Source organism: Acipenser ruthenus, chromosome 53 (assembly GCF_902713425.1).
Source record: "Acipenser ruthenus chromosome 53, fAciRut3.2 maternal haplotype, whole genome shotgun sequence".
NCBI classification, from domain to species: domain Eukaryota; kingdom Metazoa; phylum Chordata; class Actinopteri; order Acipenseriformes; family Acipenseridae; genus Acipenser; species Acipenser ruthenus.
In genome coordinates, this window is record NC_081241.1 from 1,465,182 (window position 1) to 1,487,519 (window position 22,338).

Consider the following 22,338-nt stretch of genomic DNA (forward strand, 5'->3'; position numbering starts at 1 on the left):
CTTCATTGTCTGGGTCATTTATTTTGTATTTTAAAATAATCTGTTTACAGAAAAAAGGTTTTTCATTATTTGTACAAACAAATAGAAACACCTGCCATAGCAGTGTCAATATGGTGTAGGGCCTCCATGGGCAGCCAGCACGGCACTGATTGGACATGGCAGGTAGTGATTCTGCAAGGTTCTTTTTAAATTGTGCTGGAGGGATACGGGACCATTCCTCAATGATTACCAGCCTCTAATTCCTTCAGGTTGTGTTGTATTGGGGGTGGAAATCTGCAGTCAAGTCAGAATGGCCCATACATAGAGAGAGTCACATCACTTTAGAGACTGTTCCTTGTGAAAAAGCCTCAGTAGTAATTTGTGCCTATTTGAAAAAGGAAGCATCTGCCAGCCAAGCACCTCTTATCAGCCCTATATCAAAGTCTGTCAGATCTATTGCCCTGTGGTCCCATCATGACTGAAACAGACTTGTGTCAGGGAGATGCATCTTTTACATGTAACACAATACATGTCAGGAATACCATTTCAATCAGGCCTGTGGATGACACAAAAGTGTGTGCTGCATGTAGCAGGTTTTCCAATGTTTTTGTCCCATTTTTTGTCACCATTGAAGAATTCTAGAACTGAAAGTGAAAAATGAAGGGGTTAAAATACCTCCAACACCGAGAAATTATCGCCCCCTGCTGGGAGAAACAAAGAACTGCAGTTTAGTCTCCTCAATACAAGGGTGGTTGGATAGCGGCTTCCCTTTGATCAAGGTGTTTTTTTTTTTTTCAGCATGCTACAGCACTGGGGAATCTGTTCGGTAACAATTTATTTATTCAGCATATATATGTGCGTGCGTGCGTGTGTGTGTGTGCGTGCGTGCGTGAGTCTCTTAAACAATAATCTAGACAATGACAAGCATTATTTATATAATTTAGCTACATCTGGTAAATCTATAAACCTGGAGCCACATGCATACCTTTATACAGGCAATCAATAGATACAGGATGCCTTTTCCTCGTGTTATTATTATTATTATTATTATTATTATTTTGTTTGTAAATTATCTCATCTGATTTCTGAAATGGTTGGATAATTACCCTCACAAGCACTTCATTAGATGCACTTGGTCTACTTGTTATGCAGTTCAGTTGCAATATTTATTTATTTTTGCTTATTTTAACAATAATGTGAATGAAATATCATTACAGGAAAGAAGACATTTCCATGGATATCGTAAATCACAATCAAATTGCATTACATGTGCAATCTGCCCACAGTGGAAAAGCACAAACATGTTTTAAGCCTGGCCTTTGTCGCCCTCTTCAGGACAAACTCTGTACCTGCGCAGAGCCTGATTGAAAATAATTCTTTTCACTTGGTGTGGTTCCATTGGAAATGTAGGGCTCTATTCACACAACCTTCAGGACTGTTCCAAGCACTGTTCTGTTAAAGACTCTTGATTTCTTTTTTTTAATGGTTTAAATGAAGTTAAATAACGTTTTATGAGAGTGGGAGAAATGCATTGTTTATTATTAATTTTATTACATTTATTTTGTATTATTATTCAAAGCACTGTTTAAGGTCAATAATACTTATAATCAGGTTTTAAATTAAAACCAAAATATAAAAAAGCACCCAGTTTAATAACTTTTTTTTAATGTTTAATGTTTCTGTTTATCAATTAACATTTTTTCCCCATATAATGTTTTGTACAGTTTGAATTTTCAATAAATGTTTTGTTCTGCACCTACTTCTGAAATGAACATAAACTAAGTGGACTGTCAACAGCAGCTGCTCTCTGGAAACGTGAAGTGAACAAAAAAGCTTTGGAGAAAATGTTAAACACACATAAAATACAGTGCCTTGCGAAAGTATTCGGCCCCCTTGAACTTTGCGACCTTTTGCCACATTTCAGGCTTCAAACATAAAGATATGAAACTGTAATTTTTTGTGAAGAATCAACAACAAGTGGGACACAATCATGAAGTGGAACGAAATTTATTGGATATTTCAAACTTTTTTAACAAATAAAAAACTGAAAAATTGGGCGTGCAAAATTATTCAGCCCCTTTACTTTCAGTGCAGCAAACTCTTTCCAGAAGTTCAGTGAGGATCTCTGAATGATCCAATGTTGACCTAAATGACTAATGATGATAAATAGAATCCACCTGTGTGTAATCAAGTCTCCGTATAAATGCACCTGCACTGTGATAGTCTCAGAGGTCCGTTTAAAGCGCAGAGAGCATCATGAAGAACAAGGAACACACCAGGCAGGTCCAAGATACTGTTGTGGAGAAGTTTAAAGCCGGATTTGGATACAAAAAGATTTCCCAAGCTTTAAACATCCCAAGGAGCACTGTGCAAGCGATAATATTGAAATGGAAGGAGTATCAGACCACTGCAAATCTACCAAGACCTGGCCGTCCCTCTAAACTTTCAGCTCATACAAGGAGAAGACTGATCAGAGATGCAGCCAAGAGGCCCATGATCACTCTGGATGAACTGCAGAGATCTACAGCTGAGGTGGGAGACTCTGTCCATAGGACAACAATCAGTCGTATACTGCACAAATCTGGCCTTTATGGAAGAGTGGCAAGAAGAAAGACATTTCTTAAAGTTTGCCACAAGCCACCTGGGAGACACACCAAACATGTGGAAGAAGGTGCTCTGGTCAGATGAAACCAAAATTGAACTTTTTGGCAACAATGCAAAACGTTATGTTTGGCGTAAAAGCAACACAGCTCATCACCCTGAACACACCATCCCCACTGTCAAACATGGTGGTGGCAGCATCATGGTTTGGGCCTGCTTTTCTTCAGCAGGGACAGGGAAGATGGTTAAAATTGATGGGAAGATGGATGGAGCCAAATACAGGACCATTCTGGAAGAAAACCTGATGGAGTCTGCAAAAGACCTGAGACTGGGATGGAGATTTGTCTTCCAACAAGACAATGATCCAAAACATAAAGCAAAATCTACAATGGAATGGTTCACAAATAAACATATCCAGGTGTTAGAATGGCCAAGTCAAAGTCCAGACCTGAATCCAATCGAGAATCTGTGGAAAGAACTGAAAACTGCTGTTCACAAATGCTCTCCATCCAACCTCACTGAGCTCGAGCTGTTTTGCAAGGAGGAATGGGCAAAAATTTCAGTCTCTCGATGTGCAAAACTGATAGAGACATACCCCAAGCGACTTACAGCTGTAATCGCAGCAAAAGGTGGCGCTACAAAGTATTAACTTAAGGGGGCTGAATAATTTTGCACGCCCAATTTTTCAGTTTTTTATTTGTTAAAAAAGTTTGAAATATCCAATAAATTTCGTTCCACTTCATGATTGTGTCCCACTTGTTGTTGATTCTTCACAAAAAATTACAGTTTCATATCTTTATGTTTGAAGCCTGAAATGTGGCAAAAGGTCGCAAAGTTCAAGGGGGCCGAATACTTTCGCAAGGCACTGTATATTCTACTATAACAATGACCACACAGTGCTGCTTTAACTAAACAATACCAGCAGACCAGCATATTTCGCTCAGGTCTTTGTAACTAAACAATACCAGCAGACCAGCCTATTTCATACAGGTCTTTGTAACTAAACAATACCAGCAGACCAGCCTATTTCATACAGGTCTTTGTAACTAAACTATACCAGCAGACCAGCCTATTTCATACAGGTCTTTGTAACTAAACTATACCAGCAGACCAGCCTATTTCATACAGGTCTTTGTAACTAAACAATACCAGCAGACCAGCCTATTTCATACAGGTCTTTGTAACTAAACTATACCAGCAGACCAGTCTATTTCATACAGGTCTTTGTAACTAAACAATACCAGCAGACCAGCCTATTTCATACAGGTCTTTGTAACTAAACAATACCAGCAGACCAGCCTATTTCATACAGGTCTTTGTAACTAAACAATACCAGCAGACCAGCCTATTTCATACAGGTCTTTGTAACTAAACAATACCAGCAGACCAGCCTATTTCATACAGGTCTTTGTAACTAAACAATACCAGCAGACCAGCCTATTTCATACAGGTCTTTGTAACTAAACTATACCAGCAGACCAGCCTATTTCATACAGGTCTTTGTAACTAAACAATACCAGCAGACCAGCCTATTTCATACAGGTCTTTGTAACTAAACTATACCAGCAGACCAGCCTATTTCATACAGGTCTTTGTCCAGTGACTGCTGGGTCTGATGTAAGAAGAAAAAAACAGAGCGATTCAGCCTATTGTATCTTTCAAAGGTTTGCCTGCCAGTTGAAGGAGCCAATGATAGCAGGGTAATACTATTGTGAAGCTGCTCAAGGAACACTACAGGTACAGACTTGAATCCTCCCAGAAGCTGAGGGTGTGAAGTATAGAAGAACTGAAATGTCCGCTCAGGATAGACAAACACCAAAAAGATAACAAAGTTACAAACTGAATGAAAGGAGACAGGACAATATTGTGGGATCAAATAAAAGCAGGTTTTTCACATCTTCATCGTGCCCAGCTGGCACGAGCCTGTGAGGCTCTGTTGTCTTCAGAGCTCAAGCTCGGGTTCAAATGATTTCAGTCGCTTCTCGACTCTGGGATCAAGCTATCAGACACTTCCAGATGGTTAGTCAAGCTAACAGCCCCTAAAAGACTAAAACATGCCATTTAAAACACATGAAAGCCCCGTGCAGCCAGTCTACCCAGGCTAAGTGGTTGAGAAAGAGAGAGGGAGAGAGGTGTAAAGGGAAGGGGTGTATATCTCACTGCTCATGAACACACTGCTCCCAGGTAGGAAACCCACTGAAATCATTAAAAATTAAAAATGACAAACAACATTTCCATTGCTTGATTTTCAAGCACAATATTTTTAAGCAACACAGGGTAAATATTTCAGAGTGTTCAATGACTTCCTGTGCGGGGACCTCTTCACTACCTGTGCTTCCTGCCTGGGGTCATTCAACTGCATCATCAATATCTTGGTAACTCCAGGAAATCATAAAGACAGGTAAGTTTTGTTTGCTGTGAAATCATCAGTGTCTCTGCCTCACTGCATCAAGCCTTATGACAGTAGTACAAAATCTCCACAGAACTAAATATGTTGTTATTTGTTCCTAAAATGATTACAACTCCTGTCCCACTCTCTCCTCTCCGCCCCTCTCACACTGATTCAGCAGTCTCTGCTCAGCCTGCTTGTCTAAACTTGGCCTCAGTCCCAAACCCCGCCTCTTAGAGCTTTATATAACTCCTGGAATTCAGAAACACTGGTAAGTTTCGTTTCTTGTGAGACCCATCCCTGTCTCTGTATCCTCTCAACAGAAACAGCAGAAGCACATATTGTGATTCCAGCCCAGGATCACACTTCATGGTGAATCGAGGGTATTGACACAACTATTCCAATGGCTGGAGTTCCATCCTTCTTATATTCCTGTACAGAACTAGACACTCTAACACAGCAGTCAAACACATTGTTAATACTGTGATAAATCAGGAGAAATGGACAGTCTAAACATCGAAACAAGCTTGTTCTTGTTATTCCACTTGTTCTTCTTGTTGAAGAAGAAAACTCCCCTCCCCTCCAAAAACAATTGAGAACTGAAGTGGAGGCATTTCTGTCCATTTTACCCACTCAGATCCATCGCTTTCTAAATATATTGGTGCATCTGAAAAGATAATAGCACCGTCTTCAAATACAAGCTAAAGATTGTCAGATTGTCATTTTACTTTCACAATGAAAATAAATAAATAAACTAATTTAAAATGATTAAATAAGGTTGTATTTAAGTTTTAATATAAGAAATATGATTTTTAATTTGCACTTTAATCAAAACAATGTAATGGTTTTAAATTTGATCAGCAATAACTGCATGTAAATATTTTTATTAAAGAAATACAATTGAAAATAGGCTGATTAAAGTATTGTTTATATCATCTATATATTCTTAATATTACATTTCTGATCTTTAATATCCTAGTATGTGTGTGCTGAATGATTCAATGTGATTTTTGCTTAGATCTTTATTTGAAATGCTTCCTAACTATTCCAGCAGGAATTGCCTCTGAAAACTCTTCTCCAGGCTGATTGTGGGGAAACGAGGTGGGGAAGCATATTGGTGGTGCGCTGGGCACTGAAGTCCACAGGGTAAGCATTGTGCACTGCAGCCCGTGCAACAGTCATACGCTTCCCCACAATCAGCCTCCAGGAGTCTTTTCAGAAGCAGTGTTTTGCTTGAATAGTTAGTAAGCATGGTGAATAAAATCTAATCAGAAACAGCCGTAGAAAATCCTCATCAGGTAAGAAATGTAAAGAACATGATGACGTTTAAACCTTTAACCTCAGTGTGGTCCCCATGAGTGTTCATTAATATCTATCTATCAGGAGAGTTTTCAAAATGACCAATTGTATCTGTTCATGAAAACACAGCAGCATGGCTGATTGAAATGAAATCTCTTTGAAATGTTTGATGAAGGGGGTCAGGAGGTGGGGTCCTATTACCTGTAACACAGGAAGGAAGGAAGTGAACGGGGAGAGGAAACCAGTGTGGGGGCTGCAGGATCAATGGGCTTCACCTGAGTCAAAGAGAGTGGAAATAAAGAAGTGTGGAAAACAAAACGAGCAACAGCAAAACAAGAAGGGACTTGAGAGAACGATGTTCTGCTGATCAGAGGGAAGACATTGTCTGAAATGAATAAAACAAATAGTGCACAGATTTGAAAAGTAGGTCCCTTGATTGTAAGCTTTGTTTGAGTGTCTGTTCTCTATAAAATGGTTTTAACTCATGAAATCAGCACTGTAATAAATGAGCATGTCAGTAACGTACACACCCTGTCTGATAACACTAGAACATGTCTAGTTCTCATAATATACAGCCTTCCTTGGACTGGATGGACCACCCTTCACGTTCTCTTAGGGGGAGTGAGCAGTTCAGACTCTGTGCCTCAAGCTTGCCCTGAACTGGAGGGAAGAAAGCAGTTGGTGCTCAGAGACAAGTTTGTGGTTGAGGACTAATGGACTTTGAGATGTGGATTAATGCCCACGAAGATCGAACTCCACCAAACTCACTTCCTTGTGAACTTCTGAGGATTCAGACCCACACAGAAGTGAAGGTCTAGTGCAGTCAGATACATACTGTAGCTATAGAAGGGTTACTGTGACAATGCCATTCTCAAACTCCAGTCCCACTCACAACTCTCTCCTCTCCGCTCCTCTCACACTGATTCAGCAGTCTCTGCTCGGCCTGCTTGTCTAAACCTGGCCTCAGTCCCAAACCCCGCCTCTTAGAGCTTTACTCAATTCCAGGAAATCAGCGCAGTGAAGTTTCGTTTCTTGTGAAATCGTCAGTCTCTCTGTCTCACTGCAGCAAGAATGGCTTCAAACTTATGGTCAGAGGATCAGTTTAGCTGTTCAGTGTGTCTGGAGCTATTGAAGGACCCAGTCACTACAGCATGTGGACACAGTTACTGTATGGGGTGTATTAAGAACTGCTGGGATCAGGCTGATCATACAGGTGTCTACAGCTGCCCCCAGTGCAGAGAGACCTTTACCCCAAGGCCTGTTCTGCGCAGAAACACCATGCTGGCTGAAGTTGTGGAGAAATTAAAGAAGACAGGACTCAGTCCTCCTCCTGCTCAAAGTTATGCTGGACCTGGAGAGGTGTCGTGTGATTTCTGTACTGGGAGAAAGTTCAAAGCTGTGAAATCCTGTTTGACGTGCCTGGCCTCTTACTGTGAGACACACGTCAAGCCTCACTATGAGGGGGCTGCTTTCAAGAGGCACAAGCTGATCAATGCAATTGGAAATCTGGAACAGAAGCTTTGTGCTGAACACCAGAAGGTTTTGGAGGGGTTCTGCAGAACAGATCAGACTTGTATTTGCTGGCTGTGTACAGAAAAGGAACACAAGAGCCATGATACAGTCTCAGCTGAGACAGAAAGGAGTGTGAAACAGGTAAGGGTTTGAACCATTTCCTTGTAGCTATCCTAGAAGATAAGAATTCCCAGGGATATTTAACATGTCTGTTTACTAGGTTATACAGTTTCACATCAGATCAGATTTTAATTGTATATTAAGAGCTATTTAAAGAGCCCTAGTTTTTTAATTGCTCTTTCTAAACTATGATGTACTACAATGTATTTCAGGGTGTAACAGGGGTGTTGTTAGGGGTGTGGCTATCGCTGATTGACAGGAGAGACACAGGAGGTTTTCTTTGATACAAAAAACACAAAACATTCAAAACAAAACACTGCTCGAAAACAACTAGAAAATAAAAGATGATCAAACAAGAAAGGAGGTCCCGCTCCAGGAACAGTCTCCCTGACACCTCCTCTCTAGACTTGGGTGGGATTAAAATCCTGGATTTGAATATACCCTGCCATATCTAGCACACACTTGATTATCAAAAACATTATTTACAATCACACAAAAACACACTGTTTACACGTGCAGGACCTCAGCCCTGCCTCACAGGGTAAGAAGGATTTGTTCAGCTGTTTTGTGGTGCATTGGAATTTGTAGTGTAAAATTAGCATGATTTATATTCCTAGTGTTTTTTATATGTATCTTGCAACTTAATAAAATCATAGATCAGTTTCATTGTTTAAGATATTATAGTTTAATTAGTTAAACTTTTTAAAAATGACATTCCCAGAAAAGTCAAGCTCCTAATTTAAAAAAAGCAGAAAAGACCAAGATTAATATGATATACAATATACAAGATTAATATGATATTCAATATTATTATTATTATTATTATTATTATTTATTTCTTAGCAGACGCCCTTATCCAGGGCGACTTACAATCGCAAGCAAATACAAATACATTCAAGTGTTACAATATAAGTCATACAATAGAACAAGAAATACAATAATTCTCAAGTGTGACAAACCACAATTCAATACAATATACAAGATTAATATGATATTCAATATACAAGATTAATATGATATGGAGTAGTGGTTAGGGCTCTGGACTCTTGACCGGAGGGTCGTGGGTTCAATCCCAGGTGGGGGGGGACACTGCTGCTGTACCCTTGAGCAAGGTGCTTTACCTAGATTGCTCCAGTAAAAACCCAACTGTATAAATGGGGAATTGTATGTAAAAAATAAAGTGATATATTGTAACAATTGTAATTCACCCTGCATAAGGGCATCTGCTAAGATATAAATTAATAATATTAATAATATACAAGATTAATATGATATACAAAATACAATATTTACATTATATACAATATAAATCGGGCAGAAAAAAATAGCTTAATTTGGTGCGTTAAAACACATTTTTACATGATTAAAACAGATATGTATAAGTTACTTTAAAACGAAATGTAATAACCTATTTAGGATTTTGTTTGTTAAAATCTACAATTTCTTTCGCTCACCCTACTAGTCCCCTCTTTCCTTTGCTCTCTTCCACAGTGAAGTCCTTCTGCTCACGGGCTCATTCTTCTGGGGATTTTGTGTATTTAGGCATTTTTTACACTGATTTCATTGTTTTGTATCAGTGCTGTTTTATCTGTGTTTATCGATTAAAACCGGAAATCAGAAGCCCTAAATATCCATTAAAGAGAAATCTGCTTCAGTTTCCTAGGTGCTTAACAAAACAAACATGTAACACATGCTAGATCAGCCATCATTCACTGTTACTAGTATGAAACAGTACCATCTAGTGGACAGCTACTGTGGATCAAGTGTCCTTTTGTATTGCTGGCAGCTGTGCACTAGATGGTGCTGTATCTTACTACTATACACACATGTTGTCTGAAACTGCTGCCTTTGTCCAAGTTTAAACCACCTCCAAGGAAGTTTTCAATTTAATTCAGCTATCACATTTAAACATGGATTAAAATGAGTGGAGCAATTTCATTATATTTAATCTTTTAAATGTTTAACCTTGGATTAATTTTAAACAAGGATTACATATAAATCCTGGTTTAAAGTTTTGTGCAACATGATTCAAATATAATCCTTGATTTAATCTGGGTTAGTGGTTAATCCACGCTGGTGCATTCGACCCTTAGGGTATCTGTGTGCATAATGTGTGTATCGTTACACAGAGAATTGTGAGGGTCTGGAACCAACTCCCCAGTAATGTTGTTGAAGCTGACACCCTGGGATCCTTCAAGAAGCTGCTTGATGAGATTCTGGGATCAATAAGCTACTAACAACCAAACAAGCAAGATGGGCTGAATGGCCTCCTCTCGTTTGTAAACTTTCTTATGTTCTTATGTTAATCTAACTTCATATAAAGGGGGGAGAGGTGTGAAAACACAGCCTGCTCTGAAATAGTCTGTATTGAATGTGACAGGATATCACTCAATGCCCTGTCAGAAATGTCACTGTGTCACTGTGTTTCTACACAGAAGCAGCTGGGAGAGACACAGACAGAAATACGACAGAGAATCCAGGAGAGACTGAAAGAAACTGATGAGCTGAAACAGGCTGTGGAGACACTGAAAGTGGGTATTGACAAGAGGGGGGTATCATTATTATTATTATTATTATTATTATTATTATTATTATTATTATTATTATTAACAGATGGACTGGAACACATCTACAGAAGTTTACTGTCTATCCCTGATGTGTTTTTGATATCAATTCTAACCATGTCTCCTCTACTGTGTTCTTTCACTCAGAGATCTGCATGCATAGAAATAAAGGAAAGTGAGAAGATCTTTACTGAGCTGATCCGATCCATTGAGAAGATCCACACTGAGGTTATTGAGCTGATTGGAGCTAACGAGAAGGCTGCAGTGAATCAGGCTGAAGGACGCATGAAGAAACTGGAGCAGGAGATTGCTGAGCTAAGGAGGAGAAACACTGAGCTGAAACAGCTTTCAGAGACAGAGGATCACATCCATTTTCTACAGGTAACATCACTGCTTGTTAGAAAATCTCAAGTCCATAACTGGGACGGTTTCAGACAGACCTCTCCAATTGAATGAATCCTTGCTTTTCCCCAGGAATGTTTTGGACCCCATTCTGTTTCACTGAAAACTCCTTTTCTCCACTTTCCTGTTGTAGAATTTCCAGTCTCTCTGTGCCCCTCCTGAAGCTGGAGACTTACCCAGCGTTACTGTCAATACAGACATCTCTTTTGGGGCTGTGAGGAAATCTGTATCTGAACTTAAAGACCATATTGAGGACTTCTGCAAGGGGGAATTAGTCAAAATAACCACAACAGGTTGGTGTGAAATAGATTCCTTTGGTAGAGATTTCTCAAATAGACCCTGGCTTGAGGAGGGACAGGACTTGCAAGACATTAATAAAGACCTCTTGCAGATTGTTGGCTATATGAATATTGCAGGAGGGAGGCAGCAGGGAAGAATGAGCAGGGAGGAGAGATTTTTACACCCTGAAATGCCGTGAATAAGCCTTGTTTCTTTTCAGATTGCTGTTTGGAGTCTTGTGTGTGTTGTGTATTAATCCACATGTTTCAATTCTATTTCTCTCTCTTTTTTCTGGCCAGTGAATAAAGTTGCAGTTTACAGTCTGCAGGCTCCAGAGCCAAGGAACAGAGCTGAGTTTTTAAAATGTAAGTCTGTTTTCACTGAAACATTTGATTGAAAGATGTGTCACTCCATTGTGAGAAGAGCCAACACTACAGAACATGGAGGGGTGGAGCTTGAGGGCAGCAATTATTATTATTTATTAGTAATTGTGAAGCCATTAATCTACACTCCTCTCCATCAAGTATTGGTTCAGATGAATACATGCAGGGAGGAGGGAGCAGGGAGGAGGGAGCATGGAGAAGATATCAGGGAGCAGGGAAAATGGAGGAAGGAGGAGGGAGCACTGTGGAGGGAGCAGGGAGGAGGGAGAAAAGAAGATTGAGGCGGGAGCATAGAGGGAGAAGGGAGGAGGGAGCATAGAGGGAGAAGGGAGCAGTAAGGGTGCATGGATGAGGAAGCAGGGAGGAGGGAGCATAGAGGGAGGAGGGCACAGGGAGGAGGGAGCAGGGAAAAAGGAGGAGGGAGGATGCAGCAGGGAGCGTGCAGGAGAGATGAGGGAGCAGGTGAATTGTGTGAATTGTGACAGGGGTTAAATTAGGTGTGATCCTTCATTTTCCATTTTAAACGTTATTCAAATGCGTTTGTCTCTAGACTGATGTGAACTGGAGGAACGCTAATCAAAGTTTATCAGTGTTTATATTTATGTCAAGTAAACTAGATAACTCAGCTATTCAGAAGCAGCTTCTTTTTATACATGGGATACAAAAAGAAAAACTGTGTCATGTAAGATATAGCAAAGTTATATTTTGAAAAACCTCGATGTGAAACAACACAGAGCACAGAAATGACACATTTTTGCATTGTCGTTGAGACACTAATGACTCAATAATCATCAATTGAATTTGTAAAAGGTGGGAGAAAAGGACACACACACTGCCTATCACACACACACACCCTGCCTATCACACACACACACACACACACACACACACACACACACACACACACACCCTGCCTATCACACACACACCCTGCCTATCACACACACACACACTGCCTATCACACACACTCACACGCTGCCCCATGCAGTATTTTTATAATCTCAGGTGAGCCATTTTTTTCCTTACTCTGCTTAGTTAATGTCAGTGAGTTTTTAAACAGAGAGTGAACTCCATAAAGAATTGTATTTAAAACAGCAACAACTTTGATAACGTGAACACAGTTTAAAATAAGGTTTGCATTGTGTGAGACAGTACAGAGAAAACCGCGATTGCTGTGGTCTGTACTAGGAGTGATAGGAGACTGCAACCAAAGAGAACACTTTGAACTTGTAACTTAAAAACAGCACGTTCCCTTTCAAGCACGAAATGGGTATCAACCCCTTTAAAAAATAAATAAATAAAAATACATTTTAAAAAAGACACTCTTCTGATAATAAGCTGACGTTTCCTGGAGTTTTTCAGGTGTTGTGGAGCTGAATTCTTCTTCTCTGCAGAGTGACATTCCTGTTTTGTTTTTGTTTTGTTTTTTGTCGTCAGGGTTTCCGTGGCAATTGTTAGGGAGCGTGTTAAAATGACGCGCTTTCACATTTCTATTTTTCCATTTCTGTGTTCACGGGTTTGTTCTGAGGGTGGTTCTGTTTGCTCACATTTCTGTGAACCCTTTTTGTGTGAAGTGGATTCCCTTCAGTCCGAATCAGAGTGTATTTCAAAGCCCGTTGGTGAGGGTCCGGGTGATTTTTCGGGTGTCCGGTTTCTCCATGTTCGCGGTGACTCCCTCATGGAAATGCAGCTCTGTCCTCAGATGGGATGCGGAGCGGCTGTTGCCGAGGTGGTTCCGATGTTGGAAACGCGGGTTTCTCTTGGATTGATCAGGGAGGGCTGGACGGGTTTCTTTATCAAGCGCTCCCGAGAGGATTGTGGGATGTGCTGCTGTTTAATATAACGTTATAACTACATTAATAACATACGCGTACAGACACCTTACAGTACGCTGCTGAAGAATAAGAATCACACGAAGCTGAATAATGTATAAAGAGATATTAAAAATAAAACATGTCTATATATGTTCGTTGCTGTGAGGGCAGATTCACATCCCAGCGCTTTGGTATCTCTGGGCTTGAAACGGCGCTCCATAAGTGTAACACCTATTATTATTATTATTATTATTATTATTATTATTATTATTATTATTATTATTATTATTATTATTATTTCGTTTTATTTATCAGAAATATAAAAACATATTATTATTTCTATTGTGTGTGTGTGTCTGTGTGTAAACATTATTTTTTAAACTATAATAACGTTCCACTGCGGCTCTCAGTGATGACGTTTTACGATTGCTTCAGCTCACATTCAGCAGGTTCGTCAGGCTGTGTGACTGACATATAACCTGACCAATGAAAACGCAGAAAGGGTGGAAACGGTTGTATTATTGGCTGATCGCCCCAAAACAGCAAAAAAAACATGTCTGATTACTTGTGGAGAAGGGAGGAGGGAGCAGGTAGGATGGAGGAGGGAGCAGGGAGGAAGGAGCAGGGAGGATAGAGGAGGGAGGAGGGAACAGGGAGGAGGGAGCAGGGAGGAGGGAGCAGGGAGGATGGAGGAGGGAGGAGGGAACAGGGAGGAGGGAGCAGGCAGGGGGGAGCAGGGAGGATAGAGGAGGGAGCAGGGAGGATGGAGGAGGGAGCAGGGAATAGGGAGCAGGGAGGATGCAGTTGGGAGCAGGGTGGAGGGGGGAGGGTGGAGGGAGCAGGGTGGATGGAGTAGGAAGAAGGGAGCAGGGAGGATGCTTGTGGGAGGAGGCAGGAGGGTGGAGGGAGCATTCAAGAGGGAGAAGGAAGCATAGAGGAAGGAGCATGGAGGATGGAGGAGGGAACAGGGACTGATGAAGCAGGGAGGAGGGAGTGATTTGAGGACAGCGCAGACAGTGACTGTTGTATGTTTCAATTCTATTTCTCTCTCTTTTTTTCTGCCCAGTGAATGAAGTTGCAGTTTACAGCCTGCAGGCTCCAGAGCCAAGGAACAGAGCTGAGTTTTTAAAATGTAAGTCTGTTTTCACTGAAACATTTGATTGAAAGATGTGTCACTCCATTGTGAGAAGAGCTAACACTACAGAACAGGGAGGGGTGGAGCTTGAGGGCAGCAATTATTATTATTTATTAGTAATTGTGAAGCCATTAATCTACTCTCCTCTCCAACAAGTATTGGTTCAGATGAATACATGCAGAATGACTGGGGGAGGGGCATTTGTTGCCTGTTTTTCCACTCAGACCTTTCTCTCCCTAAATATCTTGGTATCCCTGAATAGATAATCATCCCATCTTTTAATACATGTACAATGCATGTGAAACCAGTTGTGGGGTAAAATGAACAGCTATCCCTCCCAGTCATCCTGTGCTGGTAGTAAATGTATATTGCAGTATCACTGCACTTGTGGGATGGATTGCTCATTAAAATATTAGACAGATATTTGAAGAGTGGGTGATATTCTATTGAAGATATTTAGTAAGCAAGGGGTCTGAGTGGAGAAAATGGCAACACATACCCTGTAGGAACATTAACCTCTCAAAACCCCAGCCCCTCACAGACAATTTCCGCCTGGGGGGCTGTGCCCTTAAATAAATCACAATATCTTCTAAAGTATAGACAGCACAGGCATGGTTCAGGGCTTGAATTCAAGGTAACCCCTTGGGCATCAAGACTAAAACCTCAGGTGTGATAAAAGTCTTACTCGGTACCACACTGGAAGGAGATATCCAGAAAAAATACATAAAAAAACAACAAACGCTTTTCATTTTTTTATGTTCTATAGTCATTTTTTCAACTTGTAGCATATGAAAAGAGCCAGATTTTTTTCCAGTGCTTCACCAACTTGTCTACTATACTGGGTAACAATTTGGAACTGTTTGAACAAAGGGATCAAATTCTACAGGAGTTTTTACAAAGCTAAGCCCAAGGGTCCCCAAACCTCTCCAAAAATAAACATTGTGTAAATCTTTATGTCAATTGATATACTAAGTTCTAAAAGGGATGTTATCTTCTGGCACCTCACAGGCATTAGCCTTTGAAAGGCTGTTTTTTTTTTTCTCTTATCTCATTCAAGAGGTGGGCGTGTTTGTTTGCACATCGATTACTCTGTGATGGATTGGGCTACAAACAAAGTAAAGGTATGAATGGAAAGCTTGTGACCTCCCCTACAACGTGATCAGGGAGATTTCATCGTCATGAAGGTTGTAAGACCAGAGCAGCAAAACGCAAGCTAGTCGATTGCTTTTGTTTTGAATGCATGGGGGTTCTAGACACATTGCGAATGGGATATCTCAGCGGTGAAATGACGGATTCGAAAAATTCCTTCGCTGTTTGACGGTAGAAAAACAACGATTTTGATATCGAGTCAGCTTTTTTTCTCTTTTGCTTTTGTAATAATATTAAAAATGATTTATGAAATATAATGTGTAATTGCAGTACCATGTTGTATGAATACATTCATTTTTAATACACTTACAGTGTGTGTGTGAGTTAATTCAAAACTAAATTTAATGTAAAAATGAATGAAATCTCTAACTTGTGTATTTTGTGTTGAATGTGCTGCCCTTCTCCCTTTTAGTATTGGCCCTTCATTTCCTAAAAAATGAAACAAATAAATACAGCATCTTTATTAAATTCATTTAGTTTGATGTATTATGTGCTTGTAAATATGTTATAAGGGATTCTAAAAATGGGTATGATTGGCTGGCATATATTATAATCAGCTTATTAAAAGTTTACAATGAGTTATGAAATATAATATTTACGTGCAGTTCCATGTTCCGCCCGCGGGACTAGAGGGCGTAAGAGGTTTTAAGTGAACTGTAATTGTATGCAGAGCTGCATTTGATTGCTTCCAATTGAAGCAGTTTGATAAGATCGAGGAATTATAATGAATAAAACAATCAAGAGGGTTTAAAGATAGCTTCCCTTGTACCTCTCAGAACTGCATTTCCCATCATCCTCCTGCTCACATATGTAATTGAGATGGAATTACCAGTGAGCAGGAGGATGATGGGAAATGTAGTTCTGAGAGGTCCATGCGGGGACATGGGAAGCCATCTTGAGGCAGAAAATGCAATTTAAAAGTATAAAAAAGTGGTCAAAATGTATTAAAAAAATAGTTAAAACAATACACACACCTTCCATAAACAGGATGTGAGGATGCAGCAGACAATGATTGTTGATTTTCTCAGTGATTTGACTTTTCTAACCGTCTCTCCTCTACCCGTCCTCTTCTCTTCAATCAGATTCCTGTCAGCTCACACTGGACCCCAACACAGCGCATAGAAACCTCTGTCTGTCTGAAGGGAACAGAAAGGTGACATGGAGGAGAGAGACCCAGAGATATCCTCATCACCCAAAGAGATTTGATATATATCCCCAAGTGCTTTGCAGAGAGGGTTTGTCTGGGACTCGCTGTTACTGGGAGATTGAGTGGAGGGGGGGAGGGGCTTCTATAGGAGTCACATATAAAGGAATCAGCAGGAAAGGAGGGGATCGTTCCTGTCGCCTTGGATACAATGACAAGTCCTGGAGTTTGGACTGCTCTGGTTCCAGTTACACTGCCCGACACAATAACAATCACACTGCAATAACTGCCCCCCGCTCCCCCAGAATAGGAGTGTATCTGGACTTTAATGCCGGCACTCTGTCCTTTTATGGCGTCTCTGACACAATGACCCTCCTGCACAGATTCCAAACCACATTCACTGAGCCGCTCTATCCTGGGTTTGTGCTTCATTATTCTGATTCCTCTGTAACAATCTGCCAGCTGAACTAGACTGTTTTGTGCTGTAAGAAAACCTTTGTATTGAACTTCCTGTCTGTCCTCTCCACTCCTCGGGTGAAGGGAATGTTCAATCTGACACAACTTTGGATGAAAGTTAGGGGGTAAAACGGCGCCACCTGCAGAGCGAAACGAGGTGAATTATTTGTTTTTAGCAACGAATGGATTTCATATGAAGTAACTGTATTTAATTTATTTTTTAAGAATTGTTATGTTTTATATATATTTTAAAAAATGGCATCCAATAGTCAGTGCTGTAACAGTTTTTAAAAAAGTGAACTTAAGTTAGCATTATTGTGTGTGTGTTTTTGTTTTTTGATTTCCATAAAATGTTTAATATTTCAGATTTTAGTAATGTGATTTAATAAAAAAAATTAACGTGATAGACTGACTTTTTCTCATTTCTTAATACTCATTAACATGGTTTTTCAAATGAGAATGAGCAAGAAAGAGGTGAATGAGAGAGAAAGAGGTCTGGTAAAGCATAGGGAAGCATTGTAAAGCACAGAGGTCTGGTAAAGCATAGGTTAGCATTGTAAAGCACAGAGAGGTCTGGTAAAGCATAGGGAAGCATTGTAAAGCACAGGGAGGTCTGGTAAAGCATAGGGAAGCATTGTAAAGCACAGAAAGGTCTGGTAAAGCATAGAGAAGCATTGTAAAGCACAGGGAGGTCTGGTAAAGCATAGGGAAGCATTGTAAAGCACAGAGAGGTCTGGACTCTAACCCTGGGCTTGAGACTCAGCTCAGTGATTTGGATTCCTGAACAGCTTCTTAGTAAAGGTATTATTCAGCATGCCGCCGCACCGTGAACTAATAAGAAAAGACTTTCAGTACCTGGCAGGCTCTTGTGACATATCAGGAGGGTCATTCTCTTTACTCCTTCTTCTTCTCCTTGGAGTCGTGTCCATGCCTCTCTCTCCTGAATCACTCGTTCCTCAGTTAGCTGGGTTTCTCCTCTGCAACACAATTGAAACAAGTCTGTTGTTAAAGAGTAAAGCGCTTCAAATGTCATTTCTCTTTCTCTTTCTTTAGAGCGGCCCCTTATCTTTTCATGCTGTTTGAAAAGATAAGTGTTCGTTATTGGAAACGTCTGTGTTGCTAATGGAGTGTCATGGGGTGCGGGTTACACTGCCCTCCCTACCTAAAGGAATGTGCAGCAGGTGTCCAGGTGTCAATCAAAGAATTGATCATCAATTACCCCTTTGTCTTCGTTTGTTTGTGCTGTGCTTTCACCTTCTGCTATGGTTGCCACCTTTGAGATACGAAAATACCAGACGCCCCCCCAGCACAAAATAAATAAATAGCCTACACACACACACACACACACACACACACACGCACACATATGCACACACACACACACACACACACACATATGCACGCGCACACACACACACACACACACACACACACGCACACACAGAGATAGTACATTGTCTTACCTTAAACTTCTATACATGGACATGGAAGATGCAGTCTTGGTAAATAACTTTAGTTTAGCCATCTCCGAATGTGAACTTTTTCCTTTTTCTGAATTTTGAACTATTTCCATTATTCTGTCCAGTTCATTTCTTGAAGCTGTGTTTTATGTTTGATTTAGCCTGTTCTGGATACTGACATAAAAAAAACCTCAAGACACGAGTAGTTCAGATTGCATCTAACGCAGAGTTCACTTTTAACTGTGTCAATGCTGAGGCGATTTCTCTCGTCGGTCCACAGATTTCCCATAACACTGAACATGCGTTCTATGATCGCATTACTGCAAGGTACTGAGAAGACATGCTGAACCATTCTCAGAAGTGTTGGGCATTCCACTTTCTTGAAAAATGCACACCATTTGTCCACAGGCCCTGTGAGTCATCCTCAATTAGCGCTGGGGCAGCGGTGCGTAAGACGCAGTACTCCGTGTACAGATCATCATTCATGCCCGCCGCAGAATTTGCTTTCAAAAGGTTGTCCAGCTTCATCAAATCATCCAACGATTGCACAGTCTTGAAGTTTAGTGAAGAAAATACTTTAAAAGGGGAATCTTTAAAAGAGAACCACTTCTCAAGGTAAGCCACTGCACGTGGCAATTGCAGTTTGCCTGAATGATCAGAGGTTGCAGAGCCTTCCATTTTGCAAAGACAGAACAGTTTTTTCCATAATTGACGGATGTGTTGTCTGCCCCGTAAGCACACCCGTCCTTAACGTCCAGCCCATGGTCTGTCAGAGCACCAGGAATGCACTCAAAAATGGATGCTGATGTCTCATCAGACTCCTCATAAAAATCCTAAAGAACATTGCTAACCCCTGTTCCTATGTCAAAAAAACGGGCAGCCAATGGGAAACATTTTCTGTTTCCCTTGTTAGAGGCATCTGTCGCAACTGCAAATGGAGATCGGCTGTCTTTCAGTTTCTTAACTGCGGTCTCAACAGATAGAAAAAGGCCCGAGTACATTCACCACCAGACTCTGTATTTTGGTTCGACCCAACTGCACCTTGCTTGCTCCGGGTGAATCAGCATGCAGTCGTGTAACAAGTTTACTGCCACAATCCATTGACAGAAAGCTGTAATGATGTTTAACACCATGAAACACGTAGGCTAACTCACTTGCCGTTACAGTGTCTTCTCTCGCTGTATTCCTGGGTGGTCTTGGTCTTGCATACACTCTCTACAGCTGCTTCATGTTTTTTTCCCTTTCCTGTGCTGCTTTACGGCATCGACACCATCAAACTTCACAGTGAACTTACACTCGCAGACAGTACCACGGCAATCGTACTGTCTGCCGTTTAGCGAGCCAGTCTTTAAAGTCTGATTCTTTTAACCAGTCGTCATTGAAGACACACGTCCTCTTCCTCTTAGCTTGTGCTCTCTGTCTTGGTGGAGTGGTGGGAAGATTGTCTACTTCTTCATTTGTCTCTGCCATGGTGACTAACGTTACAGTTTCGCTACTTAATAGTTTCGCACTTCTTCATTCAAAGGGCTGTCAAACTTAACAGCAGAGCGCATGCTCATAACCAGATAACACACAGCGGTGAGCACGCAAGAAAAACATCACGGCACAGCGTTTTGGTGGCTTACGTTGTTACCTCAATTCTATCTGGTGCATTTACACACCGCTGTGTTATAGTATTTGAGTTTCACTCATACAAGCACAACATGTGATATTAAATTGTTTATTGTAACACATTTTTTAGGAACATATCCAATAGCGTAGAATGATTAGAATTACCGGACATCGGGGTGGCAACCCTAGCAATCATTAACGAGGGGAGCACAGAGCACCCCGATATACTCACAGCAGAACAGCCTCCATTCACAAAACCTATAGCAATGCGATCATTAACGAGGGGAGCACAGAGCACCCCGATATACTCACAGCAGAACAGCCTCCATGCACAAAACCTATAGCAACGCGATCATTAACGAGGGGAGCACAGAGCACCCCGATATACTCACAGCAGAACAGCCTCCATTCACAAAACCTATAGCAACGCTATCATTAACGAGGGGAGCACAGAGCACCCCGATATACTCACAGCAGAACAGCCTCCATTCACAAAACCTATAGCAACGCGATCATTAACGAGGGGAGCACAGAGCACCCCGATATACTCACAGCAGAACAGCCTCCATTCACAAAACCTATAGCAACGCGATCATTAACGAGGGGAGCACAGATTTGCAATTTCCAGTAAAATGTAATTTCTATATTCCAATCTGTGCCAAACGTCACTTTAAAACCCGTGTATTATGAATGTAAAGCCTAGTCCGGGTCTGTCCCGCGACACATGCGTTTCATTTACACTGTAATGCGGACTCACATGAACACAATATTTCTACCTGTGCTGAGTGGGAGCTGCAGAGGGACTGTGTTTTACGTAACTTCGTTAAACTGCAATAAACTCTCTGTCAGACTTTCTGTGTCCTCACCTAGGACTGTATAAAGCAGGATAGGACAGTCAATCCCGTGATGCAGTTCTGTGCTCAATTACAGGCGCCATTTGTGGAGCCCACTCAGTACTGAATACATTGCGGAGATGCTGTGGAGCCCACTCAGTACTGAATACATTGCGGAGATGCTGTGGAGCCCACTCAGTACTGAATACATTGCGGAGATGCTGTGGAGCCCACTCAGTACTGAATACATTGCGGAGATGCTGTGGAGCCCACTCAGTACTGAATACATTGCGGAGATGCTGTGGAGCCCACTCAGTACTGAATACATTGCGGAGATGCTGTGGAGCCCACTCAGTACTGAATACATTGCGGCGATGCTGTGGAGCCCACTCAGTACTGAATACATTGCGGAGATGCTGTGGAGCCCACTCAGTACTGAATACATTGCGGCGATGCTGTGGAGCCCACTCAGTACTGAATACATTGCGGAGATGCTGTGGAGCCCACTCAGTACTGAATACATTGCGGAGATGCTGTGGAGCCCACTCAGTACTGAATACATTGCGGAGATGCTGTGGAGCCCACTCAGTACTGAATACATTGCGGAGATGCTGTGGAGCCCACTCAGTACTGAATACATTGCGGAGATGCTGTGGAGCCCACTCAGTACTGAATACATTGCGGCGATGCTGTGGAGCCCACTCAGTACTGAATACATTGCGGAGATGCTGTGGAGCCCACTCAGTACTGAATACATTGCGGCGATGCTGTGGAGCCCACTCAGTACTGAATACATTGCGGAGATGCTGTGCTGCAGCGCCAGGATATACCGGTATTTGTTTTTTAATAACAGTACAAAATATCGTTAATAAAAAGTGACTGGCTGTTATTTATGTGAATTAATGCTTGATTATGTCAAGAAACATTTTGCCAGGGCGAGCGTGAATACTTTAAAAGGATTGCGAGCGCGCTGTGAAAGAGCTCTACGGGCTCCAGAAATGCGTCACTGTTTACTAACTCCGCCCACTTGTGACATCATTGTCCTATCCTGCCTTCTATGAACGCACCCGCAATTTTATTGAGTGCGTGACGGATACCAACTAATTTTACAAAACCCCGCCCACATCATCCTCAAAACCCGCCCAATCAGCAACGTAAATTGTGACATCACAATCACCTCTAATGTTGTTCCCCATTGTAACCCTAA

General features: G+C 41.3%; 1 protein-coding gene across 1 annotated transcript; it reads left to right on the forward strand.

The window, feature by feature from the left end:
• Positions 1 to 7,277: 7,277 nt before the first annotated feature.
• Positions 7,278 to 17,629, forward strand: LOC131723134 (tripartite motif-containing protein 16-like). Its single transcript, XM_059016592.1, has 6 exons — positions 7,278 to 7,921; positions 10,336 to 10,431; positions 10,612 to 10,845; positions 11,000 to 11,159; positions 11,445 to 11,510; positions 16,710 to 17,629. The coding sequence occupies exons 1-6, from the start codon at positions 7,340 to 7,342 to the stop codon at positions 17,240 to 17,242; spliced, it is 1,671 nt and encodes a 556-aa protein (XP_058872575.1). The 5' UTR covers positions 7,278 to 7,339; the 3' UTR covers positions 17,243 to 17,629.
• Positions 17,630 to 22,338: the final 4,709 nt, after the last annotated feature.